Source organism: Solea senegalensis, linkage group LG2 (assembly GCF_019176455.1).
Source record: "Solea senegalensis isolate Sse05_10M linkage group LG2, IFAPA_SoseM_1, whole genome shotgun sequence".
NCBI lineage: Eukaryota > Metazoa > Chordata > Actinopteri > Pleuronectiformes > Soleidae > Solea > Solea senegalensis.
In genome coordinates this window covers 5,265,686-5,282,138 of record NC_058022.1, presented here as the reverse complement: position 1 = coordinate 5,282,138, position 16,453 = coordinate 5,265,686, and the positions used below count along the sequence as shown (strand labels likewise).

General features: G+C 39.4%; 1 protein-coding gene across 4 annotated transcripts; it reads right to left on the bottom strand.

Moving 5' to 3' along the window:
- Positions 1-851: 851 nt before the first annotated feature.
- On the bottom strand, positions 852-15,952 carry stat4 (signal transducer and activator of transcription 4). 4 transcript variants are annotated; one of them, XM_044012841.1, is made up of 24 exons: positions 15,878-15,952; positions 15,603-15,731; positions 13,711-13,846; positions 10,462-10,560; positions 9,549-9,641; positions 9,391-9,469; positions 9,221-9,306; positions 8,981-9,132; positions 8,324-8,482; positions 7,391-7,483; positions 6,833-6,892; positions 6,706-6,726; positions 5,773-5,866; positions 5,049-5,093; positions 4,255-4,338; positions 4,070-4,168; positions 3,377-3,512; positions 3,225-3,277; positions 2,758-2,852; positions 2,152-2,288; positions 1,846-2,037; positions 1,719-1,764; positions 1,526-1,631; positions 852-1,158 (listed from the first exon to the last, which is right to left on the bottom strand). In XM_044012841.1, exons 2-24 carry the CDS (start codon positions 15,728-15,730, stop codon positions 1,135-1,137), a joined length of 2,217 nt encoding a protein of 738 aa, XP_043868776.1. In that variant the 5' UTR covers position 15,731; positions 15,878-15,952; the 3' UTR covers positions 852-1,134. The 4 variants fall into 4 exon arrangements, with proteins under 4 accessions (XP_043868776.1, XP_043868768.1, XP_043868784.1 ...); XM_044012833.1 differs by having other exon boundaries at positions 15,603-15,765; positions 15,878-15,940; XM_044012849.1 differs by having other exon boundaries at positions 5,773-5,863; positions 15,603-15,765; positions 15,878-15,940.
- Positions 15,953-16,453: the final 501 nt, after the last annotated feature.

Below are 16,453 nucleotides of genomic sequence, written 5' to 3'. Positions count from 1 at the left end.
AAAGAGACAATAAAGATACAGAAAGACAAAAAAGTGAGGCAAACTGTTAGCTTACATTAGCTAACAATGGCTATCCCGAGTTAGTATATTTGCATCAGACTTCTTAACTGGAACGCGTTTACATGCACAGTTTAATCGAGTTAATCGAGTCCAGCCAAGACAAGTATTATTTTAGTCAATAATTTAAGGTTATTCATGTTTAAATAAATAATTGTTGTTGAAGTATGATCAGCACTGATTGCATTTTATGAGGGCTTACGGTGTGTGAAGGGCACATACATGCAGATTTTTTTACACATTGGACCTTTAATGTGATCAGTCACTGCTTTTCCTGCTAAAACATGTGAACTGTCTGCTATAAACAAAAAAAACGCTATCAGGTCATAACATAATCTGTTTGTTGTCAGTGGTTGCCTTGAGATTATACTCTGTAATGACATAGCCATAAAAATCCGTTTTAAATTGTGCTAAACCCACTTACATTTTATGAAGCTTAAGATAAGAATAAGATTCTTTATTTTCAAGAACAGGTTCACCTTGTGTGTTTTGTTGTTTTTATATATTTTGAATTAATCCACCCAACTCGTTCTCCGGTAATCACGTGATTCTCGACAAACTCGCTCGGTGTGCGCGCTGAATGCGGTTATGTCAAGCCAGAAGTAGTGAGTGGTAGAAATAGCTACTTCTGGCTGCTTCCAAAATAAAAGCACAACTGTTGCCTCTTCATGGTCGATAGGTGGCAACCATGAGCCGACCATTAATGAGTGATCGTGTAGAATCAAAACTTTGTGTAATGTTGCTTTTTCACCACACTGGGTGGATTTAGTTAAAAGAGACTGTGAAACCGGTGATTTGGAACTAAAATAGCAAGTTTATGATACACATTTGTCACATTTAAATGGTTTTATATACAACAGAGGCTGTAAGAAAATATAATAAAAAAAATATTCCAAATCCAAATATTATTGTGATATGTAAGAAAAACAACACCAGAAACAAACTACAGCAAACAATGGATCAATAATGAATTCACTGATACCACTTCTGAAACTCATTGTAATCAAAAATGTAATTGTTGACTGGCGTCTTTGATCGGAGGAACCTTTGAGCAAAAATGCACCGCGTCGTCTCGTTTTACTCTGAATATGGAGAACTCATCTGTAAAGTAAAAGGAGAGCAGCATAAGATTATGTTTAGGGTTTGTCAACACAGCAAAAACAGAAGCTACAGTTAAGAAAATTCAGTACAAAAAACGTAATAATATACAGTATAAACAGTATCAATTATTTACTTTTTAAAATCGAACAATTACTCGATTAATGGAGAAAATAATCGGCAGATTAGTGTGTTTGCTGTCTCGTAATTTCAGCTGTGAATTGACATTATGTGACAGTGTATGAATAGAGTTATAAGGAATTATTTCAATGTCTGGCTTGTTTTTACCATTTTAATGGCTGCCTTTTACAAAAATAATGAAAAATGAGCTGGAGAATATTGCCAAGAAAAGTCCATAAAGAACACTTACTGTGTCAATGTCAAAACACAGCTGCTCGCTGAGCATGTCAAACTCCCCAGGAGTCATTGGGGGCTCCGGAGACTGGCAAGACGTTGGTGTGGTGACTGAATTAGAGCTGGCATGAAATACAATAGTAATTGTAAACATTATAAGTGATGGCGCAGCAAAACCATATAGTTATCCAGTACAAAGTAAAACTTACCGTAATTCTGAGATGGGAATCAGGGTAGATGGTATGTACGGATGGACTGAAAATGTATTGAAGAGAACCAGGTAATCAGTTTCAAAACAAGCTCTTAAAATTGTTATCTCTCAAATTGCACACTCACCCTTGCTTGGCTGACTGTTGTAGAGGCGACCAAAGGCCTCATCTTTGGGGATGTCAGGGTAGAGGAACTTGAGCGGGTTCTCTGGGACAACGCCGTCCGAGATCACTTTATAGTCACGTATGATGTCAGCAAATGGGAGCGCACTCAGCCGGTTTTTAGTGTATGGCTCCACAGAGTTGAACTTCACATCCCCTGTGGTAAAAAAAAAAAAGAAGAAGAAGAAACTTTGAGAGAGAGTATAAAACTACCCCTTGATCAACGTTCATGGACATTTATTTAAAGCTGGAAATTTGAAAATGACCCCACCATTGTCGCCACGCTCCACCCAGGTAAAAGTTATTCCGCCAAGGTGACTCTCACTGAAGCGAAGGAGGAACGTGCCTGAATCTCTGTCCTTCAGCAGAGTGCGCTCCATCTCCTTACTCACAAAACCCATGATGTAGCTTCAAGAAAGAAAGAAATGACATTTAATGCTTGGAACTTCATGTTTTTCTGGAGAACGTCTCTATTTTTGTCTCTATATGTGGCCCTGTGATGGACTGAATTTAGAGTGTCCAATTAACAATTGGGTACCTTGGGAGCCCTGGACCTTGGGGGGACTTAAACACAAGTTCCCTTTCCACTTAGGGTTAGGGTTGCCCACTTCCTTTTATAAACATGGTTGATTAAATTAAACCAACTTATTACCTTTGAATCATTAAATCTATCAGAAACAATCCATTGAATGTGATATCTGCAGTTGTAACACATTGGTGTAAAAATTGTTATTGGAAGTGTTTATGGATGTGTCCACAATCTCGTTAATATGCGTGAGTGTGATTCCATTGCCGCAGTGCAGATTAATCTCATTGATTCCACAATAAAAGCCTTTAGTGCGTAGCAGAAATGTGCTGAGACAGTAGCAGAGCTTACTCCTCGTTCCAAACCGGTAGCAAGTGTTTCTTGATGAGCTCGAGGATGGAGTCCAGCCACATCCAGAAACTGAAGGGCTTCCCTGGAATGTTCTCCTTGAAGATGTGAGACAGACGGAAAGAGACGTGAGGAGCTGAAACATCACACTGCGCACATCTCATGTATAAATGGAATATGAAGAATCTGTACCTGTACAGTGGAGGTCTCAAACTGGCGGCCCGCAGACCACATGCGCAATCATTTATTTAATTAATTTGCAATGCCATCAAGATTAAATTTCAAATCACTGAACAGTTCATTTTTCCCCAAATGTTTTTCGTTTTTCACTTGACCGGCCCCCAGGTCATTTTGAGTTTGAGGCCCCTGCTGTACAGCATGCATGTCAGAACATGCCTTCAATCAGCCACTAGGTGGCACAATTGTATTAAAATGACACTGTACATGTGTCTCTGTATTTCAATTTTTACCTTGGAGAACTTTGACCAGGACACTTGGAAGTCAGTGCAGGAGGCATGCTGACCTGCAGGAAGACACATTAAATCACACACACGACAAACTAAATTTGTTTCGTAAATTCGTAAATTTCTCATTTTGGTTATTCCCAAATGGGTAAGCATACCAAAAAGCTTCTCTCCCAGCATGCTTAGCTGCTCCTTGTTGAGGCCCCGACCCGCAAAGGTGGAGAACTGCCAGCTAAGAACCTCAGAGAGCTGGCTCCAGCTGGCCCGAGGTGGGTTTCCAAAGAACGCCAAGTTCTGCGAAGACGTGGAGATGTATAATATATCAGTATAGCACCACTGCCCCCTGCTGGGCCATTAGTGTTAATTAAAAACACATTTCACAAACCTTTTTAACTTCTCAGTTTTGTCGTTAAAGCTGCAGTGGGTAACTTTTAAATGTATCTCGTAACCTTCAAATCATGGTCAATATTCGCGTCACCCGGCGACATTCCCCGCGTTGCGCAATTGCGCACACATGAAGTGATTAAGCTAACGTTACGACTTGTTGCAGGAAGAAGAAGCTGGAAATGTGAGACTTTGAGTTACACTATTGCTCCGCTAATGTTGCCAGACTTTCACTTTAACAATCTGAGCCATTTATTGCCAGAAAACCAGCACTTGGAATGGTGCGATTTCTCGTAAGACTTCACTGCAGCCATTGTTGCCTTTTGCGGCTGCTGCCCAAGGCGGTCCACTGGGCCGGTGATGAAACTTTTTGAAAGTATAATTCACGTACACACCCACATTTCTAAACATAGGGCTCAGGTTGAAAACATTTCTGAAATGGCTGTATTAGAAATAAGTTTGCTCACCTTTGGCTCGTCCGTCAGAAGGTTATACCACATCACGGAGGCCCAGCCTCCTGGCAGCTGGCTCACATTGGAAATGACCACCAGTGGCAGAGAACATGTCTGAAACAGTTAAACACAATGAATGAGTGAGTGAGTGAGTGGGTGGTAGAGTAAAGCGATAAGTAAAACCGACGCTGCCCTCTGACCTCCAGATCGATGGTGAGGCCCTGCACCGTGAAACAAGCCTCAAAACTGAGAGAGTGGAGTTCTTCAGTGACGGAGAGCAGACCCTGCAACACACACACACACACATCAGAGACACATAATATCGGACCAATACACTGATATATTGGGAGTGCTTAGGCTGATAATCGATACTGATAACAATATATATGTACATATATATATATGTACATACATACATATATATCTTCTTTTTCATATTCATCTGCTTTACAAATGAAGTTGGATTGGATAGGTTATCGTGCGTCCTGTGTGTTGTAGAACTGCTGTCCAGGACTCGGACTCAAGTCTGACTCAATTCCTGATTTCCTGATTACTCATGACTTGACGCTGCATTCAGTAAGAAGATGTACTCTGGCTTTGTTTTTGGTAGAATGTTCATAAAATGACATTGAGAGTTATTAACTGAACATTTGTTGTATTTGTATTTCAGGATGAAGCACTGGCACCCATCTTAGAACTCGACTCAAAACCCTCAGGACTCAGAACTCTGAATTTTCTTTGGTGTCTCAGGTTTGGACTCAACTACAACACTGATATGCCACTGTTTTATTATTACTGCTGTTTTTAATTTAATTCATTTAATTTATTCACAAATGTCTGTACTCATCTTCGTTGTTAGACACCGAGAATCCGCTGAACAGCGTCCGTGTCTTTAAATTGTCACTGTGAGCTTAACGACTGCACTTTGTAGTCTGCACTTTGCACATCGCTGATGTGTCAGTTTGCTGACACATCAGCGATGTGCTCATCTTACCTCAGTTCCCTTTGTGCCATTGATATATTTCTTCTCTTTCAACTGCTGTGGGATACAAAGTGAATGTCACTGATTCAACAATTCACCACGGCTAAAATCAGTCATGAAACAAACATTATAGAACACTTTTCACATCACAAATCAAACGGCCTCTCCAAGTGCTGCACATTTGGGTTTCGAGCCAAATGCATGCAAAATCTATCAGTGGCTCCATTTGGACACATTTTACTGTGCGTTAATGAATGAATCATTGTGTATGTGAAATTGGAGTTGGTCTACAGATGCTGTATACTGTATAAATGACATAAAGGTGTTATGTGATATAGTATATCGTTATTATAATGCTGGTTTTGTGCACTTCTTTTTTATGCAATAACAGACAGTGAAAGGGTTGTGATGAATGAATGGATGGATCAGAATCAGAATCAGAATCAGAATCAGAAGAGCTTTATTGCCAAGTACGATTTGCACATACAAGGAATTTGTTCTGGTGTCATTGGCGCATAACAAGCATACAAAATTTTCTAAAGTGAACAGTAAACGTATATATACACAGTATATAAATGTTTTTAAAGATGAAAAAGAGCACTACAGAAAGAGCAGTAAAGAGCAGTATGACTGGGCAGAAGTGAGTAACAGTGCAAAGTGCAAAGTTCACAGTAATGAACACAGTAATGACGTTAATATAACGCATAAAAAGGATGTAATGGGTTAATTGTCTCACCAGGTGTCGAAACTCCACCGAGAGGCAGCCGTTGGAGTAGTCCTCAATATCCATAACTTTTGTGTTGTTTGTCAAGATGAAAAACTGACGACTTCTGAGAAAATAGTTCATGTGGCACTTTTTAAAGGAACATAAAAAACAGACAACAGGCAAACTAAAGCAGATAAGACTGTAGGGTATGTATGGTATGGGTACTGTAATTTGCCGTGGGAATAATACACAACTCCTTATATGGACATCCTGGGGGTGTGTGTTTATAGGTCACATATTTAGGCAAGTTTTTTTTAGCCATGATATAAAGTAGCAATAATTGTGCAGAAGTCACAAAATTAGGCCATTTATCTTTTCTTTTTGTTCATAGAAACGAGCCAGATGAACTTTGAACTGTGACGTATTTCCAAATTTCACAAATTCAATCCGATTTTTAAACATGTTTAGTACTTTTTTGCTTGGGTGTGTATATATAGTTGGTGAAAATGTTTTTTTTTTATCAGTTTGCCAATGTTGTGCTGAAAAAAGGATATAAGACACTCTATATTGAACATTCTTATTTAGCCTCTGTATACGCTTTGATATAGTCCTGGAAAAAAATGTCGTATTTTTGTAAAGAATGAAAAAAAAAAATGAAACAGCATGAATTCTGAGAAAAAAGTCAGAATTAATTCTGAGAATAAATCAGAATTCTGGCCCTAATACTCTTCCATACGAAATGCTCTGTGCTCTAAGGGTTAAAGAACAGCAAAGACTCTCAGTTTCGGTGCAGGAAGTAGTTACTGAAGGTTTCTATGATGCGGTGCAAACATTTTTGTTTCTCCTCTAACTCCGACCGACCTGAACCTGAAACTACAGACTACCCTGTTTCTCTCAGCACTAAAATTAAACATTTGCAGCACAACATCCTGTATCAAAGTGATGTGTGTGTGCTTTACTCACACTCTGCCCGGGGGGAGGTCCCTACAGACACACAAACAAAAAAAAGATTATATTCATTTAGATTTTTTTTTGTAATTCAGAGCAACAGTATATATAGTAATTTTTTGGGGCATATTATCCATCTCACTTGTCAAATGTTGTTTTCACTTTCAGCTGATAATCCACTTCTGGGAGTTTAACCAGGAGTCTGCGAGAAATCAGGAGGAGAATAAGTGTGTTAAATGGAATTCTCAATCAGTTGAATCAAAATCTTTTTTCACTCACTTTCAAACAGAAAAATAAGACACGACAAGGACAATAAACGATTGACAACTGAATAATAAAAAAAATAAAAATAAACATTTTAAATACACAGTACTTAACAAATGTATTAGACCACCACCCTTAATTTAACAGCATTGGTAATTATCAAAAGGATTATTTTTTTTATGTTTCTGTAACGGTTAATACACCAGTATGTAAAAGCTCTTTAACTGTAATTATATATTTTTAAATGCTACAATATAATAATTATTGTGATCCATGAATTTTTTTAATTTACTGTTTTATAAAAAAAACAACCCAGAAACAATAGTCAAGTACATTAGTACAGTTATTTATTCATTATTACAGCACAGTATTAGGGCCACATGTAAAAAAAACAACGACAGAAGCGTAATAATGTAGACAATAATGTGCGTGATACCTGACTTTGGTGGTGAACTGCACTCCAGTCTTGATGATGAGTGGTTTCTGTGGATGTGTGGGCATACATGGCTGCTTCTCCACCACAAATGAGCTGAGAGAAGAAAAAAAAAACAAAAACAAAACACCCCACACATTACAGATAAGTTACACAGGTGTCATTTTGCCCATTTCTCTCGAATGCCAGTGAGAGCGAGATTTAAGCCACAGTGGTTTTTGTGTTTGTCCGTCTATGTTTTAGCACCTTTTTGTATATTGTGCAATGTGCTGCTAGTGCTGTACGTATAAGGAAGGAAGTACGTGTCCCCCGTACTCTGCTATGCAAATTTGTAAAAACCAAAAGAGAGCGACCATGCCGAATTGCTGACAAAATTGCAGAAGTTCACGCCCAAGTTCTTGTTATCAATCTCCCTTTAGGAACAAAGAGAGGAAATCATGCGTAACTAGAAACACTGTGTGTTCACGGTCAAACAGGATTACTGAAACAACATTGATGATAATAGAAAGAACGCGCTACATGGCAGGTGAAAAAACACACATCTCAGATTAGATGTTGGTTAAACCCAGATTAAGGCTTTTTTAATTCTGTTTGTTTGCTGTACACTCAAAGAAATACATTTATACTATAATTTCAGCTGAATCAGGTAAAGTGACTTGCACATGGCTTCTCTCTCTGGCCTCTTCTACAGATTAGGGATTAGGTCAATGCAGTTGTTCGCAATCCTGGTCTCTGTGTGTTGGTCCTGTGATATAGTGACCCGTCATCAGGGATTGGGATTGGCTGCAGCTCTGCCTGCGAGCCTCATGTCGTTAAGTGATAGAAAAGGACAAAGGATTTTCTGCAGTATTCAACACAGAGCGGGACTTTCCGGGATTTTGTTTTTGCATACTATCGGTTGTGTCAAATGCACGTGCTGCCGAGTCTTAAACCGACCTTTTGATGAGGTGATAGATGAGGTATTTAACTCGCTCCTCCAGCTGAGGTTTCTGCTGCGGGATCGGGTCGCTCTCGTACGTGACCTTGACGACCAGCTCGCCCAGTTTGTCCAGCTGACGCTTGATCTGGAACAGACTCTGGGCTGTCACAGTGAACCTGAGAGAGGAGGCAGGGACAAGTGAGAGATTATACAGTGTATAATGTTAGACCAGAGGTGTCAAAGTGGCCGCCCTTACATATTAATAGATTTATTTTGCATCAGAATTATGTTTTCATTGTGAAATACACATCCTTCCATACCAAAACAAACACTTTTACTTTGAAATCTATGAAATATCATCATATTATATCTTAATTGTGATATGAAGATGGAATATTGTGCTTTACCGGCCTCCTATTGACCAGACTAGATGCTCATTGGTAAAATTATTATAAGCCTCCACCGACCAGTCTAATGTTAGTCATGTCAAAATAAAGGCTAAAAACATGTAGGTGGGGTCGCCCTGACTTTGACCTTTGACCACCAACGTCTACATAGTCCATAATCTGTAGAAGGTGTGACATCTCACATTGAAATACCACAGTCTGTTAGAATGTCAACATGATGTAAACATTTATGGTATGATTATGTGGTTTATGGTAGATGCTCATTACCAGCCTTGCAGCTGGTCCAGGCCGGTGAGCAGTGGGCCGCCGATGGCCGCGATCTGCTGCCTGCGCTTCCAGTCCTGCAGCTCGGGGTTGAGCTGAGAACTGACCAGGTCGTCGATCTCCTTCACCACTATGTCCATCTTGGACAGGATCTCCTACACAGACAGAGGAACAGTGTAAGCGACAGCTGTGAGGGTCTGTTCCAAGAATTCCCTAAATGTCTCTAACACCTCACGTGCGTACCTTTCTTTTGAAGTCGAGCCTGTTAAGGATTTCCTGCAGCCTTGTCACTTCCTGTTTCATCATCTCAGAGTTCCTATCTGATGATTCTGACACAAATACACGCATCTTTCAACACTGACAAGTTATTTTTCCACAGGGATAAGAACGTTTTTGTTTTCACCAGGTCTCACCTCGGGACTGGAGGGTCTTGTAGCGGAAATCAAAGTCGTCCTGCATGTCCTCGATGTATTTCACAGCCTGGTCCATCAACTGGACACAGACAGAGTGTTTTGTGAGTTGATTTGATAGAACGCAGTGTAATAATCCTGTCGTGGTGTGTTTCAGTTACCTGCACGCTGCCTCTGATGAGCCCGACTCTGTTGTCCATGTTCTTCTGCCGCTCCAAGGCCACAGAATTCTGCAGTGATTTCTCCAGTGGACCCTGTTCAGAAATTGTCCCTTTTATTCGCTGTTTATTGACTAACTGTAGAATTGATTTGAAAATATTGTTGTAGTAGTCTATAAAGCGCTGAATGGTTTAGGCCCAAAAGGTGACATCTGGGTCAGGCTTTCTCTGTGCCCCCCAGAACCAGGACTAAATATGGGGAAGCTACAGTACTTGCCAGTTTTTATGCCTCAACTATTTGGAACAAACTCCCAGAAGAGTGTAGGTATTCAAACTAGCCTGAAAACCAATATATTCAATATAATATATTTTTATTTTCTGGTTGGCTGAAGGTGGAAACCAGACGATTATGTCCATACTTTTATATGTAATATATAACTTTTTATATATAACAGTGAAGAGGGGCGAGTCAAGGAGTCCTCTGTTTGCTGCAATCTGCAAGATCACCATTAGACTGTAAACTGCCCCCAACACATCCCTGTGATCCACTGTAAATAATGTATATTAATGTATTATATGACTCCAAAAATAAATTTAAAAAAAAGCTTATTGTTCACTTATATTTCTGTACTAATTATTGTCAGTTAATGATAATAATAAGGGGGGTTTGTATATGTGTGGAAGCCAGGGAAAGTGTGAAAGTGACAGACAAAAAAAACCAAACTTCCTGTAAGTGACAGGTGTGATTGTAGTTTTCCATTCCACACAGTTTCTTTGGGAATACGCTGAAGTGACTGGGAATGTGGGGGCGGATGTGTAGCGCAGTCTTCCTGGTAGTGGCCTGATTTACCAGCAGCAGGTAGCGTTGCTCAACGACAGGGAATTTCCCTCTGAAGCATGAGCGAGTGTGACAAACCTGTTCCTGCATGCACGCGCTGGAGAGGATGCGACGCTCCTCCCTCAGGCAGGTGGAGATCACTCTGGCCATGACTGCAGGGTTGGACGCGTATTTCATCTGTGCACACAAGACAACAACAACAATTACAAACACCCCACGTTACAAAAACACCCGGTCAACAGGAAGTAGAAGAACCTTTGCAAATACAGTGTGGCTAACAAGGTTTTTAGAACATCCAAGTGGGACCTGATCAGGTTTCCAGTAAAATCAAGGCCTTAACAAGAGTTTCTCTTCTCAAGGACAATTTACGGGAATCACTTGAATGTCCTGACTCAGCAAAGGAATGTGGTCCATCCTGATTCTGGTTACGTGAAAATCAATGGTGAAACCTCTTTCATTTCCAAAAGGCGTAATCGCCTGTAGCCATAACGTTAATTTCAATTTTTTTCTTTAGAGGATTTCATGTGTGTGGTTCTTTGACTTTTGATTGTTTTTGAGAATCTGTGAGTACACTGACTTTAATTACAAAAACAAAGGCCTGAGTTATCTTTTTACTCCCTGTGAAGATGGTCCAAGCTTCACATTTTAAATAACATGACAACGATGCCACCGAAGGAAGACATTTTACAACTAGTGCACAGTTCCTTCCACTTCCTGTGACGGGCAAACTGACCTCTTTGTGTAAATTCAGTGGAGTTCCCCCCCTCACCACCAAAAACAGTCATTTATCCTGTCTTACATGTAATGTATGCATATAAACACATAATGCTTCAACTTTCCCTGACACAGACTCTTGCATTAGATTTTTTTTTTTGCCAAATTCAAATCCCTCCTTCTTTGAAAAGTACAACAAATTCTGCTGTGGGAAGAGTATTTTTCTCTCTTTCTCTCACTGTCTCGCCTCCAGGTCTGACTAAGACATCATGCATCAGCATCACTGCCAGACTGATGACTGAGGATGCATTTACATGCACCTACACACTCTCACTTTCCCCACAGCGGCAAACATAAAGCGCACAGCATTGACCGTGATCACTTTGCGTTAAGCGTTTCTGAAGGTGCTCACAACAACAAGCTCACTTCTCTTCTTCTGGCTGACCTGAACATCTTTGGTGCGTTATTCTAATTGCACATAACACAACAAACAGACTGCTGAAGACACCTGCTTAAATGTTTCTGCACATATGAGGGTATTTCCCAGGAATGATTGCACAGGACAATGTGGGTGACGATGAAACAAACAATAAAAAAAACAATGGCAATAACTACCGCAATATAGTTGTAATTATAATGAATTGTAGTGTAACAAAGATTCTCCCAAAGCAATGTCCAGAGAGAAAACTTAGAAGAGTGGCTCTCAAACTTTTTATACCAGGTACCACCTGAGAAAACTTTTCACAGGAGACATTTATTTATACCCAATAAGATAATTTGCTCTCTCATCATCTTCCTCTTCCTCACATATACTTCACCGAGAGAGAGAGAGAGAGAGAGTATATACCCTGGTATATACAGTTGAACAGTATTTTCCTCCAAGTACCACCAGAGGAAGCTCGCGTACCACTGGTGGTACACGCACCACAGATTGAGAACCATGGACTTAAAACGTCGGAACATAGTCACAAAAGAACACATTTGAACTTGCTGATGTTCAAATGAAAAATCAAAAACCTCTGTGCGCCGAGATGTAAAAACATTGATTTTTTTGAATGGACTTTGGTGCAGGGGAGTGAGCGAGCAGGTTATAAAGTGAAACCGACTTCAGTTTGTGGTCAGAAAAGTCTGTGTAACAGCGAGATGAAGCAGCAAAGGCTGGCTGAAATCGGCTTGAACTGCTAAGATCGTACGCTTCAAGTTGTGTAAATCGATGATACGGCGAGCCACACAAACACATGCCCTCCACCACCACACAACAGTAACTACAGTAGTACTTCCTCTGTCGAAGAGTAGACCTTGGCACACACACACACACACATATTCAGAAGCACAGGATACAGCAGCCCAAGCCTCACAGGTTTGTTCTACAAAGGTTCACATCGAATGTTAGGGTTGTCACGTCAACGAGCGCTGACGTCTGCTCCAACTGAATACGTACATGAATAAGTACAGAGAGGAAAAAGCTTCTGCTTTGCAAGTACTTTAAGTAATTTAGTATTTTAATGTAATGAACGCTTGTACCTTTTTTGATATCTGTGTCATGCTACGGTTGACATTTGAGGCCATAGTAACAAACAGTAGCAGAGGAAAACAACACAACAAATAATAGAACCCACACTCCAACTGTCATTGTACTTCCCTGTCACCTCGAGTACACAAACACGCCACAAAACCCGTAAACCCATAACTACTTCTCCTTATTGAAGAGGTTTTAAATACACTGCTGTAAAAGGTGATAGTTCCATTGGGCTATTGACAAAGAAATTAAACCAACAAGTGGATCTTTCCCCCCCACATATACTGTATATAGGAGGGTTAGTTTAAAAAAAATTATCTTATTAGTGTTTTTGCATTCATATGTTGTCAGTGTCATCTCTCTAAGCACACTGCTTTCTCATACTGAGGTTACTGTAGTGAAAGCTGTTTGTGTCATTTGTGTATTACAGAATAAATGAGTGGTCGTATATTGACAGTGTTTTAAGCGTGGGAACATCTGCTCATCCCCCAAAATGCCAAATGTGGTCAATTATTAGTCATTAGTGATTAGTAAAACTAATTATTCTGCAGTGCAAGTTGTTCAGATTGTTAAAAGTGCAGATGTTAAAAATTTACAGACAAGGTTGTTCTTTACGTTCCGGATGTTTTTTGTCGCAGAAATTGCACCCAACAGTGGTTAACAACTCTTGCTACATCAACAGACACCTCCAGCATCTGTGGCCTGCAGGAGACGGGGCGGGGCTACAATTGGGCGGGACTTCAACTTCAAATCACACAGAACCACACAAGAAGTTGGGAAAATTAAAGTAGGCTATCAGTGTCACGTCATTAGGGTGAAGGTTAGGGCTAGGTCACAATTACGCAAACTGCAAAAGAAGGCCCGCCCACCGTCAGCGATGTGCACGTGTGAGTCGAGTCCAAGAAGGGAACAATTTCCACTTAGGAAAACATGCCCACTAACCGTGACCCTGACCCCTAATGTTTTATTCCCCTCCCAGTGGGCGTGTCTTTTCATGGGGGAGTTGTTTTTGAGTGTCTGTGGCTGTTTCTACAGAAATGTTTTTGCATTTTGAAGTGAAATCTGATGAGGAAAAGACAGACAAAGGGAAGCACCTGCAGCTGTTGGTGTATGATCTTCATGTTGTGCCTCTGGAGGAAGTTCTGCTCCTGCGAGCGCACCCTCTCCAGCTGGGACAGAAGGCTGGAGAAGAGTGTGGCCGCCATTGACTCGTCGTTGGCTGCTGTGTCCCTGAAAACACACACAGAGAGATGAGCAAGGAAACCCATGTGGTGAATAAGAAGAAGAAGAAGAAGAAGAAGAAGGAGAAGAAGATGAAGGAGATCCATAGTTTCACATACATGGTGCAGCACTGTCATTTCATTGTTTCTGTCCACTTTAACTAAAGGAACAGTTCAAGTTGTTTTTAGTACAGTACAGTGTGTAAACATTCAGTAGAAAATTTTTTGGTTGAGTTTTATGTTGCACTGTTCACTTCACTTGAGTTATAGCAACTATGTATCAATTAAATTCAATGAATCTGGCTGAGCTTTTCAGAAATAAAAAGAGTCGGCTTCCACATGTACAGTAAAAATGACAATATTATAAGACAGTACAAACGCCATTCAAAGTAGAGCTGAAACAATTACTCGATTGATTGATGACTAAATTAATCATCAACTATTCTGATCATCAAAAAGCTTTTTTTCATTATTAAAAAAAGATTTCTGGTTGTTTTAGTTTCTTAAATGTGAATATTTTCTTAATTTCTTTGCTCCGTATCACAAAGAAATCATTGAAAACTGAATCATTTTGGTTTCTGGACAAAACAGGACATTCGATCATTGTTTCCAGGTTTGACAAACACTGATCAATGTTTTTTTTTTTAAAGTTTTTATGACATTTTATGGACCAAACGATTACTCCATGAATTGTTAAAGTAATCAACAGATTATGAAAATAATCATTAGTCGCAGCTTTAATTAAAAGTGGGTACAATCTTGTTTTGCTTTCAGCCAGTTCTTGACGTGTACGGTGAAAGTTTGGAAATCTTTTATTAGTTTTAGAGCTGATCCAGCTTGTGATTATATATGAGAAATGTTTATTCTGGGGATAATGAAAAACGAACAAACAAACAAAACAATTGACACAATCAGGTGATTGAACAGCTTGAAATAAAACTAAGAATACTGATTTTATCTTCATTATTCACCAAAGGAAAATGATTTCACCAAAAATGTACACACTGGAAAATAAAGCCTTTTTTTTAATTTTTAAATTAATCTTATTTTTCACTTCTATCTCTGTGAGTTCTTGTATTTGTCCCCTCTTTAGGGCCATTTGTGTAATATACACTGACTGACCGTTTCAGGACCAGCAGACCTCATGGAGACCAAAACCTGGTCCCAATGAGGCAGAACCTCATTTCTGAGGAACTGGTTAAGTTATTATAAAGCACAGACTGGTATTGGGGAAGGTTTGGGGCAAAACTTTATTTATGTAGGTCGTCTAATTTAATGGAAGTCAATTCAGAATTGTGTGTGTGTGTGTGTGCGTGTGTTTTCTTCCTCTCACTGTTAGTGATTGTAGGAAGTTGTGGGTTGTGAGTGACAAAAATATGAAAACAATAAAACGTCATGAACGCGTGCCGTTTTTTCCCCCTGATAATTATGTTGTGATGAAACATCATTAATCTCAAAAAGATTAAAAGACCACAATGATGATAACACAACTTAAATTCCCTTACTTTATATAGGATATAATCATTCATGCCTAAAAAGTAGAAGCATTCAACAGAAAAAAAGAAATGGTTATTTTCTGAGTTTTATGTCCATATTTTCAAGAATTTGACCCTAAAACAGAAGTGAGAAGTAAGTGAAACGTTAATTTTTTTTTTTTTACGTCTTTTGTACTAAAAACCATATTAGGCTTTTGTAAAAGGAGGGGAAAGGCTACAAAAAGGTTGAGAGAGAGAGAGAGAGAGAGAGAGAGAGAGAGAGACACTTACCAGTCCTGAGCCTCGAGCCAGCTGGCCAGTCCCTGTCTGATGTCCATGGGGAAATTATCATCATACAGATAGTCCACATGTTCCAGGAGTCTGATCTCCAACTGCTGAATCTGCTTCCACTGGCTCATGCTGCGTCACACACACACACAGAGCCCGTTATCACCTGAAAAAACAAGTGTCTGATTTGTATTGTTTTATTTTTATTATTTATGGAAAAATATACAATACAAATTCAGTCGTTCAGTCAACGCAATAATGAGTTTGATTGTTTTTACCTGAGTGCTGCTTTCTCTTTCTATCTCTCTGTGTGTCTGTGTCTCTCTCTTTGTGACTCTCTCTCTCTCTCTCTCTGTCTTACTCACACTCACCATGTGCACTTACATATTTCTCTGTGTGACTTTCGTTTTTCAACAAGCTCTGCAGGAAAGGGGAGGAGACACACACACATACACACACACACCCAGGGGTGGTTTGAGAGTTTGAAACAATCAATTGATCAACATGTGCAATTGATTTATAACTTTATCAATACAATATAATACAAAAAACAACAACAATTAGTTAGTCAAACTAATACATTTGCAATGAAAATTTCAGAATCTTTCAAAACAAACATTTAAAACTCATATATTCTTAAATATTCTCCATTTTTATTTATAATTTTTGTCTTCCAAAGCTTTTATAAACTATGTAAAGAGTAAAATATCTGTCCTTTGTCCCCATTTTCCTTACGACTAAAATAATGTTGTGGCATTTTGTTGACAAAAAAACAAAAAACAAACAAGCAATAATTAAATCCAATTAAAAGTAAAAATAAACTGAATCAAAAGACCACTATTCCTCCATGGGTG

Excerpts from the sequence above, each read along its gene's own strand:
- stat4 (XM_044012841.1), bottom strand. The coding sequence starts at position 15,730 with ATGAGCCAGTGGAAGCAGATTCAGCAGTTGGAGATCAGACTCCTGGAA. Across the intron at positions 10,561-13,710 it reads TCATACACCAACAGCTGCAG|ATGAAATACGCGTCCAACCC; the intron begins GTGCTTCCCTTT and ends TTGTGTGCACAG. Across the intron at positions 6,893-7,390 it reads CAGTTCACCACCAAAGTCAG|ACTCCTGGTTAAACTCCCAG; the intron begins GTATCACGCACA and ends GATTTCTCGCAG.